The sequence below is a fragment of the Carlito syrichta genome, unplaced genomic scaffold (assembly GCF_000164805.1).
Source record: "Carlito syrichta isolate Samal-C Ts95f unplaced genomic scaffold, Tarsius_syrichta-2.0.1 Scaffold309262, whole genome shotgun sequence".
In the NCBI taxonomy this organism is placed as follows: domain Eukaryota; kingdom Metazoa; phylum Chordata; class Mammalia; order Primates; family Tarsiidae; genus Carlito; species Carlito syrichta.
Genome location: NW_007253358.1, coordinates 483,749 through 499,997, shown reverse-complemented (window position 1 = coordinate 499,997; position 16,249 = coordinate 483,749). Strand labels below are relative to the sequence as shown.

The window sequence follows — 16,249 nt, the reverse complement described above, 5'->3', positions numbered from 1 at the left end:
TTTTGGATGGGACTCTACTGGACATTAAATTCACTATTTCATCTGTCAGGATGTCTGTTCACATGTGCAATGCCATGAAGTCTCTTTCAAGATGTGTTGACTTAATTGAAGTGAAATGTTCTAAAGGATCTCTCTCCTTTTATAAGATGCATCTGACCATCTCATTTTACATGATTCTATTCAAAGCACGCAAAGTAATGTACCTATTATGTAAACTTTGAATCTCAAATATCATCAATTTCAAAAAAAAAAAAAAAGAATGAAAAGTTTGATAAAGAGAATTTTCCCTTAGTGTGGAAACTGGAAAATAAACATATTACTTGTTAAACAACTCCACTGGAGGTAAATATACTTTATTATAGGAAAACCTATGTCTTGATTATTGCATTGAGTTAAAAATATTTCCACTTTAAAAATATTTACCAACATTCAAAGTTTTTCTTAATTGCAATCAGATCATTTGAACTTCCTTACACAAAATAAAATCTAATTAAAAACAAAAATCTCTAGTCTGGCATAGTGGCACATGCCTGTAGTACCAGCTACTTGGAAGGCTGAGGTGGAAAGATCACCTGAGCCCAGCAGGTCAAGGCTGTGGTGGCTTAATACAGACATATTTCTCATTCCTATGAAAAAGGATAGTCACTGAAACAAAGTTCAATATATAAACAAGTCAACTGGGAATCTCTTGGAATTCACTAAAATAGGACTTCCTTTTTAACATATAAAAGAGGTATATAAAGAAAAAATATAATGATAAACACTTATTGTAATGCAAGTACATTACTTATTCCATCCTATGGTAATTCCAGAATTAAATTTACAATTTAAGATATGGTTAGATCCCCATAAACCTATCACAGTATTTTTGAAAACGTACTCTTTTTTTTTTCGTTTTTTTCTGAGTTGGAGTCTCACTCTATCGCCCAGACTGGAGTGCAGTGGCACGCTCCCAGCCACCGCAGCCTCAATCTGCTGGTCTCCAGTGATCCTTCCACCTCAGCCTTCCAAATATCCGGAACTACAGGCGCGCACTACCACGCCTGGCTAATTATTTTGATTTATTGTAGAGATGAGGTCTCGCCAAGTTGCCCAGGCGGGTCTCGAACCCACGGGCTCAGACAATCCACTCGTCTCGGTCTCCCAAAGTGCTAAGAGTACAGGCTGAACCACCGAGCCCGGCCCGAAAATGTACTTTCAACTTAAGATATTTTCAATTTATAATGGGTTTAACAGGATGTAACTGCATTGTAAGATAAGGAGCATAATGAATAAGTATCATTTTAGTGCCATTGTACAATAAAAAATTCTTAAGTAGGGAATCATTTGTAATTTCCATCCTGTGGGCCATATGCCAACACGTGAATAATAATATTTGGCAAATATTTGAATTTTCCATAATTTGGAAAGCCTGGGTTTTAGTGATACTTTAAAATATATAATACAACTACCCATATCATTTACACACCATCTACTTTCCGCATTGCTTGTGTTCAGATGATCACTTGTCACATATTCAGGGAAATGTATCCTAATCTCTTATCACAAGAAGAAAACCTTGATTAGTCTGAACCAATCTGGTTAATCCCATTTCTTTACACTTAGGTAGGGACAAGTAACCCAAATCTAGCCAATAAAACATAAGGAAAGTCTGGGGTATTTCTGACAAAGAATTCCTTTTTTTAGAAAAACAGGCACTCGAGTATTACTGTGTAAGAATGTGACACACAGAGCTATAGCAGACATCTTGGGACCATGAAAAGACAATCAAGTATATTCCAGCAAAGCTAGCTCAGAACTTTACCCAATACACCTACTGAGATGCTTTGTCCACTCCCCAGTTTTGAACTTGCCCATTTTGATGCCTTTTAGTGCTTCTGCCATTTTTTGTTTCACCCCTTTCACATCAGCAAAATGTTTCCCTTTCAGGACTTTTTAAATCCGAGGAAACAAAAAACCATAGTTCAGGGCAAGATTGGTTGAATAGGGAGGGTGGGGCATTGGAGGTCATGGTATTTTTGGTCAAAAACTGCTTAACAGTCATCGTGGTGAGGGCTAGTGCCTTGTCATGGCAGAAAAACCAGTCACCTGCTTGCCAAAACTCAGGATGTTTCTTTCGAAAACCATGACACAATCTCCTCAAAACTTCCAGATAAGACCTTTAGTTGACCATTTGATCTAGAGGAACAAATTTCAAGAATACCATATAAAGATAATTATAGTTTTTTTGTGAGTCCTCATTTGTATATATTCTTGTTTGCAAGTCTGAACAAATCTAGTGTGAACCAATTTCAAAAGGTCAAAATAATACCATGTATCTTCTCAGATCACAGCAGGATAAAAAAAAATATCGCTGCCACCAAGATCCCCCCAAAACACATAAAGAGATGGACACTAAGCAACATGCAGCTGAACGACTTCTGAGTCAACACAGAAATCAAGACAGAAATAAAAAGTTTCCTGGAAATAAACGAAAACAAAGACACATCTTATCAGAATCTCTGGGATGCCATGAAAATAGTGTTGAGAGGAAAATTGATAGCACGGCATGCACACATCAAGAAAATAGAAAGATCACATGTAAACAACCTAACATCACACCTAAGGGAACTGGAAAGAAAAGATCATAGAGCTCCTAACTTCAGAAAAATTCAGATCACTAAGATAAGGGCACAATTGCAGACTACAGAAGAGAAAAATATCATTGAAAGGATCAATAAGACAAAAAGCTGGTCCTTTGAAAGGATAACCAAGTTTGAGAACCCCTGGGCAGATTGACTAAAAAAAGAGAAAGTCCAAGTAAACACAATTAGAAATGAAGAAGGCAAAGTCACAACTGACCCTGAAGAAATTTAAAAGATTATCAGAGATTACTATGAATATCAGTATGCAAATAAACTAGAAAACCTAAAGGAAATGGAGGATTTTCTGGTGTCACACTACCTCCCAAGGTTGAAACAAGAAGAAACTGAAACTCTATTTAGACCAATAACAATCCAGGAAATTGACTCAGTTGTAAGAAACCGCCCCACCAAAAGAAGCCCTAGACCAGATGGCCTCCCAGCTGAATTCTACAAGGTATATAAAGAGGAGCTGATACCAATCTTACTGAAAGTATTCCAAGTAACTGAGAATTCTCCCTACTTCATTTTATGAAGCTAACATCATACTGATCCAATCCAATCCCAACAAGGAACGAGAATTACAGGCCAATCTCCTTAAAGAACATAGATGCAAAAATTATCAACAAGATTCTAGCAAACTGGATCCAATAACACGTCTGAAGGATCATCCAACATGACCAGGTGGGTTTCATTCCCAGGATGCTGGGCTAGTTCAACATTCACGAGACAATAAACGTAACTCAGCACATTAACAGATGTAAAACCAAGAACCACATGATTATCTCATTAGATCCAGAAAAAGCATTTAACAAAATCCAGCCTCCCTTCTTGACAAAAACCCTCGAATACCTAGGCAAAGAAGGAGCATTCCTCAAAACAATAAGAGCCATCTATCATAAACTTACAGCTAACATTTGGCTCAATGGGCAGAAGCTGGATGCATTCCCTCTAAGAACTAGAACAAGATAAGGATGCCACCTCTCACCCCTCTATTCAACACAGTGCTGGAAATCCAAGCCAGAGCAATCAAGAAAGAGAGAAAAATCAGGGGTATCCAAATAGGAAAAGAAGAAGTTAAGCTATCCCTCTTGGCGTGCAGTATGACTCTATACCTAGAAAACCCTAGGAGTCTGTCAGAAACCTAGCACTGATAATGCCTTTCGTAAAGTCTCGGGTTACACAGTACCTTGCAAAAGAGAGTTGCATTTCTATACACCAACAACAAGCATGTAAAGAACCAAATGAAAAACATATTCCATTTACAATATCCCCCCACCCACACACAAATGAAATACCTTGGCATACACATATTCAGAGAAATGAAAGACTTTTACAATAAGAACTGCAAAATGCTGCTCAAAGAAATCAAGGTTGACACAAGCAATTGGAAAAACATCCCATGTTCATGGACTGGAAAAATCAGTACTGTCAAGATGTCTATCCAACCCAAGGCAATCTATGGATTCAATGCAATACTCATCAAATTACCAACATCATTTTTCACAGACCTAGAAATGACAATACCGAAATTCATATGAAAACAAAAAAGAGCATGAATAGCCAAAACAATCCTCAGCAAAAGAAACAAAGCAGGAGGTATCAGACTTTATTACAAGGTTACAGTAACCAAGACAGCATGGTACTGGTACAGGAATAGGTACATAGACCAATGGAATAGGACAGAGATTCTGAAAGTAAAAACACAGTATCTCAACTAACTCATCTTTGACAATCATTGGGAAAGGAGACCATGTTTAGCAAATGGTGCTGGGAAAACTGGTTAACCACATGCAAAAGAATGAAACCAGACCCTTATTTATCATCATATAAAAAAATCAACTTAAAAATGTATCGACGATTTATATATAAAACATCAAATTGTAAGAATCCTAGAAGAAAATGTAGTCCCTTCTGGACATCAGAGTAGGCCATGAATTCATGGCCAAGTCCCCAAAAGCAAGTGCTAGAAAAGCTAAGATAGACAGGTGGGACCTCATCAAACTGAAAAGCTTTTGTACAGCAAAAGAAACCATCAAGAGAGTAAAGAGACAACTCACAGAATAGCAAAAAATATTTGCTAATTATGCATCTGCCAAAGGCCTAACATCCAGGATCTACAAGGAACTCAAACAAAGTGAAAGGATAAAAAACAAACAACCCCATTTTTAAAAAGTGCAAAGAACAGAGACACTTATTAAAAGACAACATACAAGCCGCCAACAGACACATGGAAAAATGCTCAGCCTCACTAATCATCAGAGAAATGCAAATCAAAACTACAATGAGATACCACCTAACTCCAGTAAGGATGGCTATCACTAATAAGTCAAAAACAACTTCTGCTGGCATGTGTGTAGGGGAAAGGGAACACTTTGACACTGTTGGTAAGAGTGCAAGCTAGTTAAAACCTCTATGGAAAGCAGTGTGGTAATTTCTAAAAGAACTAAAAATTGATCTTCTATACAATCCAGCAATCCTTCTTTTGGAAATATACCCAGAGGAACATAAATCACTCTACAAAAAAGACATCTGCACACGCATGCTTATTGCCACACTATTCACGACAGCAAAAACATGGAACAAACCCTGCTGCCCATAGAAAGTGGACTAAATAATGAAAATGTAATACATAAACAAAATGAAGTATTACACAGTCATAAAGAAGAACAAAATCATGGTCCTTGCAGCAATTCAGATGCAGTTAGAGACCATCATACTAAGTTAACTATCACAAAAACAAAGACCTAAATACGATATGTTCTCACTCCTAAGTGGGCCCAACACTAGTCACGTGACCACAAAGGTGGGATTGGCAGTCTCTGGGCAGTACTAAGGAAGGGAGGGAAGGAGGAGGGTGGGAGGCATGTGACAACACAAAGGGTCCCTGGTCCACTACCGGGAGGAGTGAGGGCCACCTAGAAGCCCAAACTTCACTTGCATGCAGCCTACTTTTGTAGTAAATCCTCACTTGTACCCCACAACTCTATAATTAATAAATAAATTACTTTTGGGACTTATACAAGGGACCCCAAAAAACCATCATTTATTTAATAAAAAATTGTGTATTTACTCTTACGTGTTTAAACTTCAATCACCTTCAAAGTACTCTCCATTTGATGCAATAAATCTATCGACATGCTTTTTTCCAATGCGCAAAACAGTTTTGAACTCATCAATTTTGATGCCTTTTAGTATTTCTGCCATTTTTTGTTTCACCTCTTCCACATGGAGGACTTCTTCCATCAGGGAAACAAAAAAAGTAGTTTGGGGCAAGATAGGTTGAATAGCAAGGGTGGGGCACGGAGGTCATGCTGTTTTTGGTCAAAAACTCCTGAAACACTCAGCATGGAGCGGGCTGGTGCCTTGACATGGTAGAAAAAACAGTCACCTGTTTGCCAGAACTAGGGTCGTTTCTTTTGAAAATCATGATGCAACCTTCTCAAAACTTCCAGATAAAAGCTTTGGTTGATCGTTTGATCCAGGGAAACACATTTCAAATATTCTATTATAAGGAGTATGCCTCCAAAAGATTATTCCTGGTTTTTAGGGTCTCCACTCATATTTTTTTGCTATTTGAGTTTACAACTGTTCTTATTTTTAAAGTCACTTTTAGTTAGAGACTTTTACATTTAACTTAAAACATCATAAGGTATGCACTGACTTATACTAAGTGATTTAGGGGTTATATGAGTTACTGTTTATTGTGTACCCATAGGCCACGCACTAGGTAGTTTACATCTGTAGTTCATCTATCTGAACTCTGTATGGTCAGTACTATTTTTATTATCCCCATTTACAGAAGAGGCTTAGGAGAGATTACTAGACTTCCCTAAGAGAGCATGGACGTTAAGGTACAAAGTCAGGATTTGAACCTAGGTCTTTCATGGTTTTTCAAATATACTACACTGCTAAACCACTTAACTTGAGTTCCACTTAACATAGCTCTTTCATAAGATAATTCTGAGAATTCAATGAGTAAACATATCTAAATTAACTAGTGGATTGAGGGGAATATAAATGGGTATTCTTAGCATTTTGGAATAAAGTTTGAATAGTCAAACCTCTACACCTTTCAGTTGATTCTTGGAACACTGCAATCTGATTTTATACCAGCACATTTCATAAAATATGAATTAAGCACTTTATACTATACTTTCTTTGTTTTTCTGAAAGTTTGCTTACAAACACAGATTAGAGTTGTATGTATATTTTTTTAAAGAAAAGGCTAGAACTGAAAAGGGATTCTGAAATCATCTAAAAAAAACCTTTATATGTTGGATTAAAAAAAGCACTAGAGAGAAGTGATGGAAACTGCCAATGTTGTTCAGTTAGTTAATATTGGAGACAAAAGAGTCCTCTAATTCCTAGCCCACGGTTCTTCTGATGACTTTTTTCTATTTAAAAAAAAAAGTAGTTTAGAGGCATAAGGAAAGGAAAAAAATAAATTTAAAATAGAAAGTCAATTTTAGTTTTCATAACGTGAAAACTGCTGTTACTTATCTATACTTTTGAGTGGTTTGTATCTTTTAAAATTCTCTTGATTTGAATAAGTGCCTTTCTAGAGCTCCATAACTAAAATTTATAGTATTAAAATATTTCTGAATGGCTTCTAATTTTCTACTACAAAAAGAACTTAAAACTCAACTAATGTGTGTAAAGGCATTAGCTTTACACATGATCATGGCTTGCAATGAGAAACAGTGAATCTTCTCTAATCCTCTAAATTTATGTTGACAAAAATCACACTAATATTAATTTTTAGACTGAAGAACAGGAACTGTCAACTGTCAGTGTCAAGTAAGTTTCACAAAGTTCTCTTAGTACAGAACACAACTCCCTTGCAATTTTCAAATAGACTCATGTAATTTTAATGTGTTTACAGAGGAAATTTCTAGCTGAAACGCACCAAAGCCTCCTGAGTAATCTTTAGGAAAATTATGCACAGCACCTAGAAAAACAGGTGAAAAGCTCTTTTGCAATAAATATAATTCCTAGGTTTAGTATAACAAATACAAAAAAGCTCAAGGTACATACTGGTCAACACTTTCACTTTTCTTATTCTCTTTCTTTAGGATTCTCTTCAAATTTCTTATATCTTTCTAAAAACCATTTTCAAGGTGAGATATGTTCAGGACAACTGGCTCAGTCTAACATGTCAGTACAACAACAACAAAAAGTGTAGCTCTAAATTAAAAGACATTTAAGAAATATAGCCGGGTCTGGTGGCTCAGCCTGTAATCCCATGCCTTTGGGAGGCTGAGGTGAGTGGATTGCCTGAGCCCGCAGGTTCGAGACCCGCCTGGGCAAGCGAGACCTCATCTCTACAATAAATCAAAAAAAATAAAAATAAAAATTAGCCGAGCGTGGTAGCGCGTGCCTGTAGTTCCAGCTACCTGGAAGGCCGAGGCGGAAGGATCGCTGGAGCCCAGCAGATCGAGGCTGGAGTGGCCGGGAGCGGCCACTGCACTCCAGTCTGGGTGACAGAGTGAGACTTCAACTCAAAAAGAAGTATAACCAGTTATCATGCACGGTCCTGCATTGAATTCCAGTTTAAACAAATCAAATTTATAAGATGTTTTTAGAATAACTAGAGAAAAGTGAATATGAAGTAGGTATTAGAAGATATTAAGAAATTAAGAGTAATTGCTTAAAGATAATAATATTACTTCAGGTATGAAGAGATTTGTTTTTATTTTTAAAAGACACATACCAAGATTAAAAGAATACCTTATTGGCCAGGTGTGGTGGCTCATAACTGTAATCCCAGCACTTTGGGAGGCCAAGACAGAAGGATTGCTTGACCCTAGGAGTTCGAGACCAGCCTTGGCAACATAGCAAGACCTCATAATCTCTACAAAAAACTCAAAACTTAGCCAAGAGTAGAGGCGCATGCCTGCAGTCCCAGCTACTCAGAAGGCTGAGGTAGAAGGACTGCCTGAGTCCAGAAGGTCAAAATTGTGGTGAGCCATGATCATTCCACTGCACTCCAGCCTGGGTAACAGAGCCAGACTCTGACTCAAAAAATAAATAATATACTTTATTAGAACTCTTCAGGATAAAAAGATTCATTTTTCATTATTTATTAATCACATTAATATAACGTGATCTTTTTTTATAATTCTTTCTATTTTAAATTTACTTTTCTAATTTTAATATTGCGACCCTACTATTTTTTTCTTTGAGAGACAGTCTTGCTCCATCACCCAAGCTAGAGTGCAGTTTACCACAACCTTGACCCTCTATGCTCAAGTGATCCTCCCACATCAGCCTCCTGAATAGCTAGGACTACAAGCATGCATCACCATGCCCAGCTAAATTTTTTATTTTTATTTTTGGTAGAGTTAGGGTCTCGCTAGTTGCCCAGACTACCCCAGTATTTTTTATAAGAATAATTTTATTGTTTCCCCAACCTTTTATGTTCAGCCTTATTGAAAGCCATTTTATTTTAGCTAAATTTCTTTTATACAAAGCAAATTACCAGATTCTTTAAATCCTCAAGGAATCTCTCGCCAAGAGATAAGACCATTTGCAGTCATTATTATATTTGTTACATTTGGTCTAATTTCTGTTACTTTAGTTTTGATGTTTTTGTATTTTCCTTGATATTTTTCCATTTTTATGTCTTTTTTTTAACTTTTATCTTTTGTAAGATACATTATTCCAACCTACTAACAGTTATGTTAAAGCATTTCATACACATTATTATAATTTATCTAGTATGTTTCAAAAATAAAGAATAACTTGGGCTATTCATTTATAGAGATAAAAAATTTAGTACTTCTGGCTTCCTTCAGCATATTCCTTACCTTCTTACTGGAACATATTTAATCTAAATATTTTCCAAAATTAACAGCAACTTAAAATTTTAAAATTAAAAGTAACATTTTTTAGTTTCCAAAAAGTTAAAGGTTTATAAATTCAAACAAATTACAACATTCAAATGACATGTACTTTACATGAGATAAAATAATGAGTAGTAAAAGTCTTCTCCAACTAGTGATTTGTAACTTTAGAAACTTAGTTTCTCTAAAGATGGTTTCCATTTCACCACTCATTTATTTTAATCTTTATTTCCTTATTCTTGAGTTATTTTTCAATTTCTCTCTCAAGTATGTAACGTGTATTATTAACTGAGTAGCATATTTTTTGACATCCTCAAGTCTAAGAATTTACCTTTTTATATAAATAAAAACTTATCTGGATATAAAATATGAAGCTAATAATCTTTTTCTGAAGTGCACAATTCATAATATCCTGTGCTCTATAATATATTTTTGCAAAAATTGAAGCGTACTTCATTTCCTATTGCTGTCTTTTTTCTTCTTCCTGAAAGTTGGCTGGGTTGTTTTTTACCTTTGGAACACAAATGTCGGGTCTTATTATTTCCATTTTGATTTTGTATTGGGTACGACTGCAATTTGCAATAACAGGTTATTCTTTATTCAGATTTATAAACTTTCAAAGAAAGTTTATAAATCTGAATAAAGAATATCTGATCTGTCTCTTCTATTTATTCATGAGCTAGATCTCGATGATCTGACCTCAGTGGCTAAGAGTTCAACATATTATATCTTATATTTTGAGAAAGATTAATAATTCATACTGCTAGTGGAAACTGCGGGGGGGAGATAATCGACAGTAGTGGAAATCTGCAGGGGAAGGGAGGGCTTACCTCATCAACAAGGGTACTTGCATAATGAATATTTATATACCTAACCCTGAATTGTACCCCGCAATTTTAAAACCAAAAAAAGTATTAAAAAACAGAAAAGAAAGAAATAGCACTGGAAACTCATGTGGACAAAATGACTAACTCTTTGAACATTAAAAAATATATATTTAATACTGCTAAATTGTTTGCTAGACCAAAAATATGCTTTTGACTTTCAACAAAGATTTTCTTTTGACTGCTGTGATTTTTAAGCCATTACTTTCTTTATATTTTGGCCTTTTATAACTATAGTTAATTATAATTAAATTCAAGATACATACTTATTGTTTTCGTATGAGACTAACATTTAAAATTGTAACAGCTATAAAATCATAAAGATTCAAACATGATTAAGGAATCGTTCAATATCATACATAAGAAAGCATTTTCTTGTAATACACCCTTCAATCTGATAGCTATACAGATATCTAAGTCAGAGAGAGAATGTACCCCTATTCTCAACTCACCAATACTTGTTTCTTTAAACATGTCTGAAGGAAAGTCATTTACCCCATATCAATAAAAATGAATATAAACTGATAAATTTTAAATTCCCAAAACGGAGGCCAATTAAAATGAATCAACAACATTTTTCAAATTGAATATGTATTATATAGACTGAAAGTTAAGTCACAAACTTTTACTAAAGTTAATATAACCTAAAAATAACACAAAAGTACAACTTTGAAAGCCAAAAATGAAGTCAAACTCTAATTGCAACATAGAATTTTATTTTTAAAAAATATATTGTCAGCCGGGCTCGGTGGCTCAGCCTGTAATCCCACGCCTTTGGGAGGCTGAGGTGAATGGATTGCCTGAGCCCGCGGGTTCGAGACCCACCTGGGCAGCGAGACCTCATCTCTACAATAAATCAAAAAAAAAAAATCAGCCGGGCATGGTGGCGTGCGCCTATAATTCCGGCTACTCGGAAGGCTGAGGCGGAAGGATCGCCGGAGCCCAGCAGGTCGAGGCTGCGGTGGCCGGGAGCGGCCACTGCACTCCAGTCTGGGTGACAGAGTGAGACTCCAACTCAAAAAAACAAAAAACAAAAAAAACAAAAACAAAAACAAAAATATATATTGTCCAGTTTGACAAGCTTCCAGTTTACATATTACTCTATAATACTTACAAGTTGATGTTCTAATAGTTGGATCTTTTCATCTTTTTTCTTTATTTCCTCTTTAAGTTGTTTTATTTCATTTAATAAATCTTCATTCTGAAATATTTTAAAAACTTAAGATGAGGTATTTAAAATACCATAATGGGAAGCATTAAATCAATGATGAACACAAAGTAATGAATAAATTATTTGTTCATTTTGGGGGAAATCTGCTACTAAAAAAATACCTTCTAAGATTTTATCATATAATGGAGTCTGACATGTAGACAATGAGCAATACTAGCAACAGCTAACATTTGCTGTGTATTTTATAAGATGTCAGAAATGAAGCACTTTCAGGTATTTATTAAGCATTTGATTCCAAACACACACCAGAGGGTTATCCCCCTCTACATAGAAGAAAACTGCAACATAAATCATAGAGCAAAAGAAATCACAGACAAAACAGTAACTTCAGATAAATTTCAAGGTATGCAAGAGTTGCCTGTTCAGAGAAAACAAAGGACACAACAAGCAAAGGGAATCGCTTAATTAAAGGCACAGAGTCATTTAGTGGCTGGTTCAGAAATCAGCAAAAAGATAAATGTGCCTGAAGGGTAATAAGGGAGATTCTTTTTCCATGAGCTACTTTTTTCAGGAACACTGCCTGAATCAAAGAGAGAATATCCTGTCAAATTCATCTATGAGGAATGCCTAATACTATTACTACTGAATGGAAACCTAATATCAAGGTAAGCAGGAAACCAATTAAATTATCCTATAGTTAGCCCATTCTGTGTTCCACTACTCAATTATTCAGAAATATATATTGAGCAAGTAGTATAAACAAGAAAATTAGAATATACATGTGAAATATATATCTTTTTAGAGAGAAAAATATGTAAGCAAATAACTAGAATGTATTATTACTGAGCACAAGTATGTCATCTCCTTCAGATACACTGAGAACAAAAAAAAATCTGTTGTAGTCTCTTTAGTGAGAGATCAAAAATAGACATTTTACAAAGGCTTTAACATATCACATAAGCATCTCAAACAATACGAAAAGCTTTTTTAAATAACACTATGTAGCCTATAATTGGGAAAGATTGTTTTCTATATTAAAAAAATCTCCAGGTGAATTTTAATAGTGTAGGAATTTTAAAAATTCATAAAGCAAGAAAAAAGAACACAAATTCTGAAAAACGTATTTCTAAGGCCACGTTTAGAAGGACTGATGTCTAGGCTATGTAGCAAATGAAACTATTAAGAAATAATAAATATATCTGATTATATAAAATCTTAAAGCATCTAAACTAACATTACAGTTAAAAGCTGGTGAAAACCCATTCAAATATGACAAAGGATTGATATCTCAAGTATATTACAGCCTGTCTAAACACATCAGATTATATTCAAGGCCCCAATAGACAAAAAGCCAGTTCTCACGTGTGTGCGTGTGTATGTATGCGTATGTGTATCTCCAATAAAATTTTGTATCTGACTCACTGAAGAACTATAAATTAAAATACTAAAGGCATTCTTTTATAAGTATTAAGTTAAGGAGAAAATATCCAATGCAATTTTTTAAATTGCAAAAAAAAAGTGTGGGGGGCTACAGAATCAGACACAGCAATTAACCTTTCTGGACAAACATACTGTTGTATATATGAAAGTTCAATTATTCTACCCTGAGGAATATATGTCAAAGAAAAGAAATTACTCTAATTATGAGAATACTAGAAGGTATTATCTGAAAGTTTACAAGTTTTCAATTGTTTGAAATATAACACAGCAACTTGATAGAATACTAAATAGCCATCATTCATGTAGTTATGGGTAGGTAATACAGAAAATGAAGTCAAAGTGAAATTAAAATACAATGTGATAAGGGCTATATATATATATAGCCCTTACCACATTGTCAGGCATGGTTCTAATATTTTTTTCGCCAAAACCATTTCTTTTTATTTCTTGCTTTAAATATTATTTTTTAATCGACAAACATATAATAATCAGATCAGGATAATTAGCATACCCAGTAACTCAAAAATTTATCATTTCGTGTTGAGAACACCACCAATTTTATACATAAAGATAGGCAAAGGAAAACACATCAGGAAAAGACTCCACACCAGTGGAGTCTTAAAGAATGCAGAAGGTTGAGAAGATAGAGGGGTTTGATAGGCTTTGGATTTTAGAGTAAAGGATTCTAGGTGTCATACAACAACAAAAAGGGGAGGACAATCATTGCATGTTTGGAGAATTATAAACAGTGATGCTGTTGCACAAGGCTATGGTGAATACTAAGGAACAATTTGGCTAGTAAACTAGGCAAGGGCCAGATCATAGGCTCATCAAGTATGGCCTTAGCTAGGGAATGACAGATTTGCATTAGAGATAGCTTTGACAGATGTTGGGAGGTCAAATTTGACACACATACACACAAAAATTCCAACAAAATAGAGCTAGGAACTTGTTACTGAGATATTGCAATACTCTAGATAAGTAAGAATATAACCCAAGAGAGTGATAAAGACGGAGAAGAAGAGAAGAGATCAAAATTTGGAGATTTTGGCAATTCACTGCCCATGAAAGAAAAGCCCAGAGAAGCAATCAAGAGTGATATCCATATTTCTAGCTTGAGTAATATGGTGAACAGTTGTGCAACCAAAAGAAATGGAGAACATACAAGGATAAATATATTCAAAGAGGAATAGGAATATGTGTGTTTTAAACATATTGTTAGAGGAACCAATGGGTAGGACTTAGAGCAGAAATGTCCAATGGGCAAATGAATTATCAAGCATGAAAGAGAGGAATTATACATGTTACCCGTGTGTGTGTGTGTATAAAATCATGAAAGTAAAAAGTTCAAACAGGACTGGACTAAAGATATAAATCTAACATTTTAAGTAGAGGAAAGCCAGGTGCAGGGGCTCAAGTCTGTAATCCCAGCACTTTGGGAGGCTGAGGTGAGCAGATTGCCTGAGCCCACAAGTTAGAGAATAGCCTGGGCAACTTGGCAAGACCTCATCTCTACAATAAATCAAAAAATTAGCCAGGAGTGGTAGCGCACGCCTGTAGTTCCAGCTACTTGGAAGGCTGAGGTGGAAGGATTGCCTGAGCCCAGCAGGCTGATGCTGGGGTGGCCATGAGCATGCTACTGCATTCCAGCCTGGGGGACAGAGTGAGACTCTAACTCAAAAAATAAATAAGTAAAACATAAAGTAGAGGAGAAATCTACAAAATAAGTGAGGGAGAGAAATGTTGAGAAGTATGAAGAATTCCAGAGAAAAATTACAAAACAGCCAAGAAATAAACCTTCTAAGACAAACATTATGCCAAACGTATACAGCATTAAAACCAATAGCTATTTTCATTTGTCTGCGTTTCCACAATAACTGGAAAAAGGTTTAAGGAGAGTCAAGAAGGATTTTATTTGACTTACTGAGTTTAAGATAAGTGAGGTACAAAAATTTATAAACTGACAATGAAGAGAAAGTAGAAGCACAATGAAGACAGATAAGAGCAGGAAGAGACATAGATCTCAAGCAGCAGCAGTAGAGTGAAAAACACAAGAAAAGGTGGTCATCCACAGCATAGTGGCCATTTTCTCCTTGTAACTACAAAGAGAATGAGATAGAAGATAGTAAGGCAGGAAGCAGCAGATCTTTGCTTGATGAATATAAGGCTACCCATAGAGGTTGCAAAGCAATGACTAAGCATGGGGCTTGAAAGGGCTCAATGTTTGGAATACTTCTTCAGGAGAATGGAGAGGAAGCTGTCCTGAGATAAATAAAAGATCAGATCAGAGGCATAGGAGGCCCAGTGGAGATTCTGAACTCTTAATTTTTTTTTTTTTTAGTGAGTCTCATTCTGTTACCCAGGCTGGAGTGCAGTGGCACACTCACAGCAACGGCAGCCTGGACCTGCTGGGCTCGGGTGATTCTTCTGCCTCAGCCTTCCAAAAAGCTGGAACCACAGGTGTATGCCACCACGTCTGGCTAATTTTTTGATTTACTGTAGAGACAAAGTCTCGCCAAGTTGCCCAGGCTGGTGTCGAAACCCTGGACTTGGGCAATCCTCTCCTCCACTTTCCAAGGTGCTGGGATTATAGGCGTGAGCCACCAAGCCTGGCTTAGACTGTAAATTTTTAATGGCACAAGATATTATATTTGTGTCATTTGAAACTATACTTCTAAACCATCTTAGATGAGATGACATAGTTGGGGAATTGCTGATGAAAGTGCAAGAGAGACTGGGATACGGGAGAATAGACAGGATGAGCTATTGTATCTCAACGTAAATAAGAAAAAAAAGACTAGGAATGATCTATCTGTAAGGAAACAAAGTATGAGCAAGAAATAAATACCATGTAACAGTAAATCTGTCATGTAATATTAACTACATAGATAGACTAGATAGGAACATTGAGGAAAAGTGAAGATACCAGTTGTATTAAAAAGGTGGAGTCAAACTTTATTTTATTTTATTTTTTGTTTTAAGTTGGAGTATCATTCTGTCACCCAGACTGCAGTGCAGTGATATGCTCCCAGCAGCCTCAACCTGCTGGGCTCCGGCGATCCTTCCAGCTCAACCTTCCAAGTAGCCGGAACTACAGGCACGCGCTACCACACCTGGCTAATCTTTTATTTATTGTAGAGACGAGTTCTCTCCAAGTTGCCCAGGCGGATCTCGAACCCATGAGCTCAGGCAATCCACTTGTCTCGGTCTCCCAAAGTGCTGGGATTACAGGCTGAGCCACCGAGCCTGGCCCTAAATTTTTTTCTTTAAAAATAATTTCTTAGCTGG

At 35.9% G+C, this 16,249-nt stretch overlaps 1 protein-coding gene across 1 annotated transcript in view; it reads right to left on the bottom strand.

Annotated features, from left to right (window-relative positions):
* LOC110596451 (serine-rich coiled-coil domain-containing protein 2-like) overlaps positions 1-16,249 on the bottom strand; it is a gene marked incomplete at its 3' end in the record, with an annotated part of 100,834 nt that overhangs the window by 17,020 nt on the left and 67,565 nt on the right. The window contains exon 6 of the mRNA XM_021717072.1: positions 11,465-11,551. Within this exon, the coding sequence (XP_021572747.1) occupies positions 11,465-11,551 (87 nt within the window). The remainder of the gene's footprint in view (positions 1-11,464; positions 11,552-16,249) is intronic.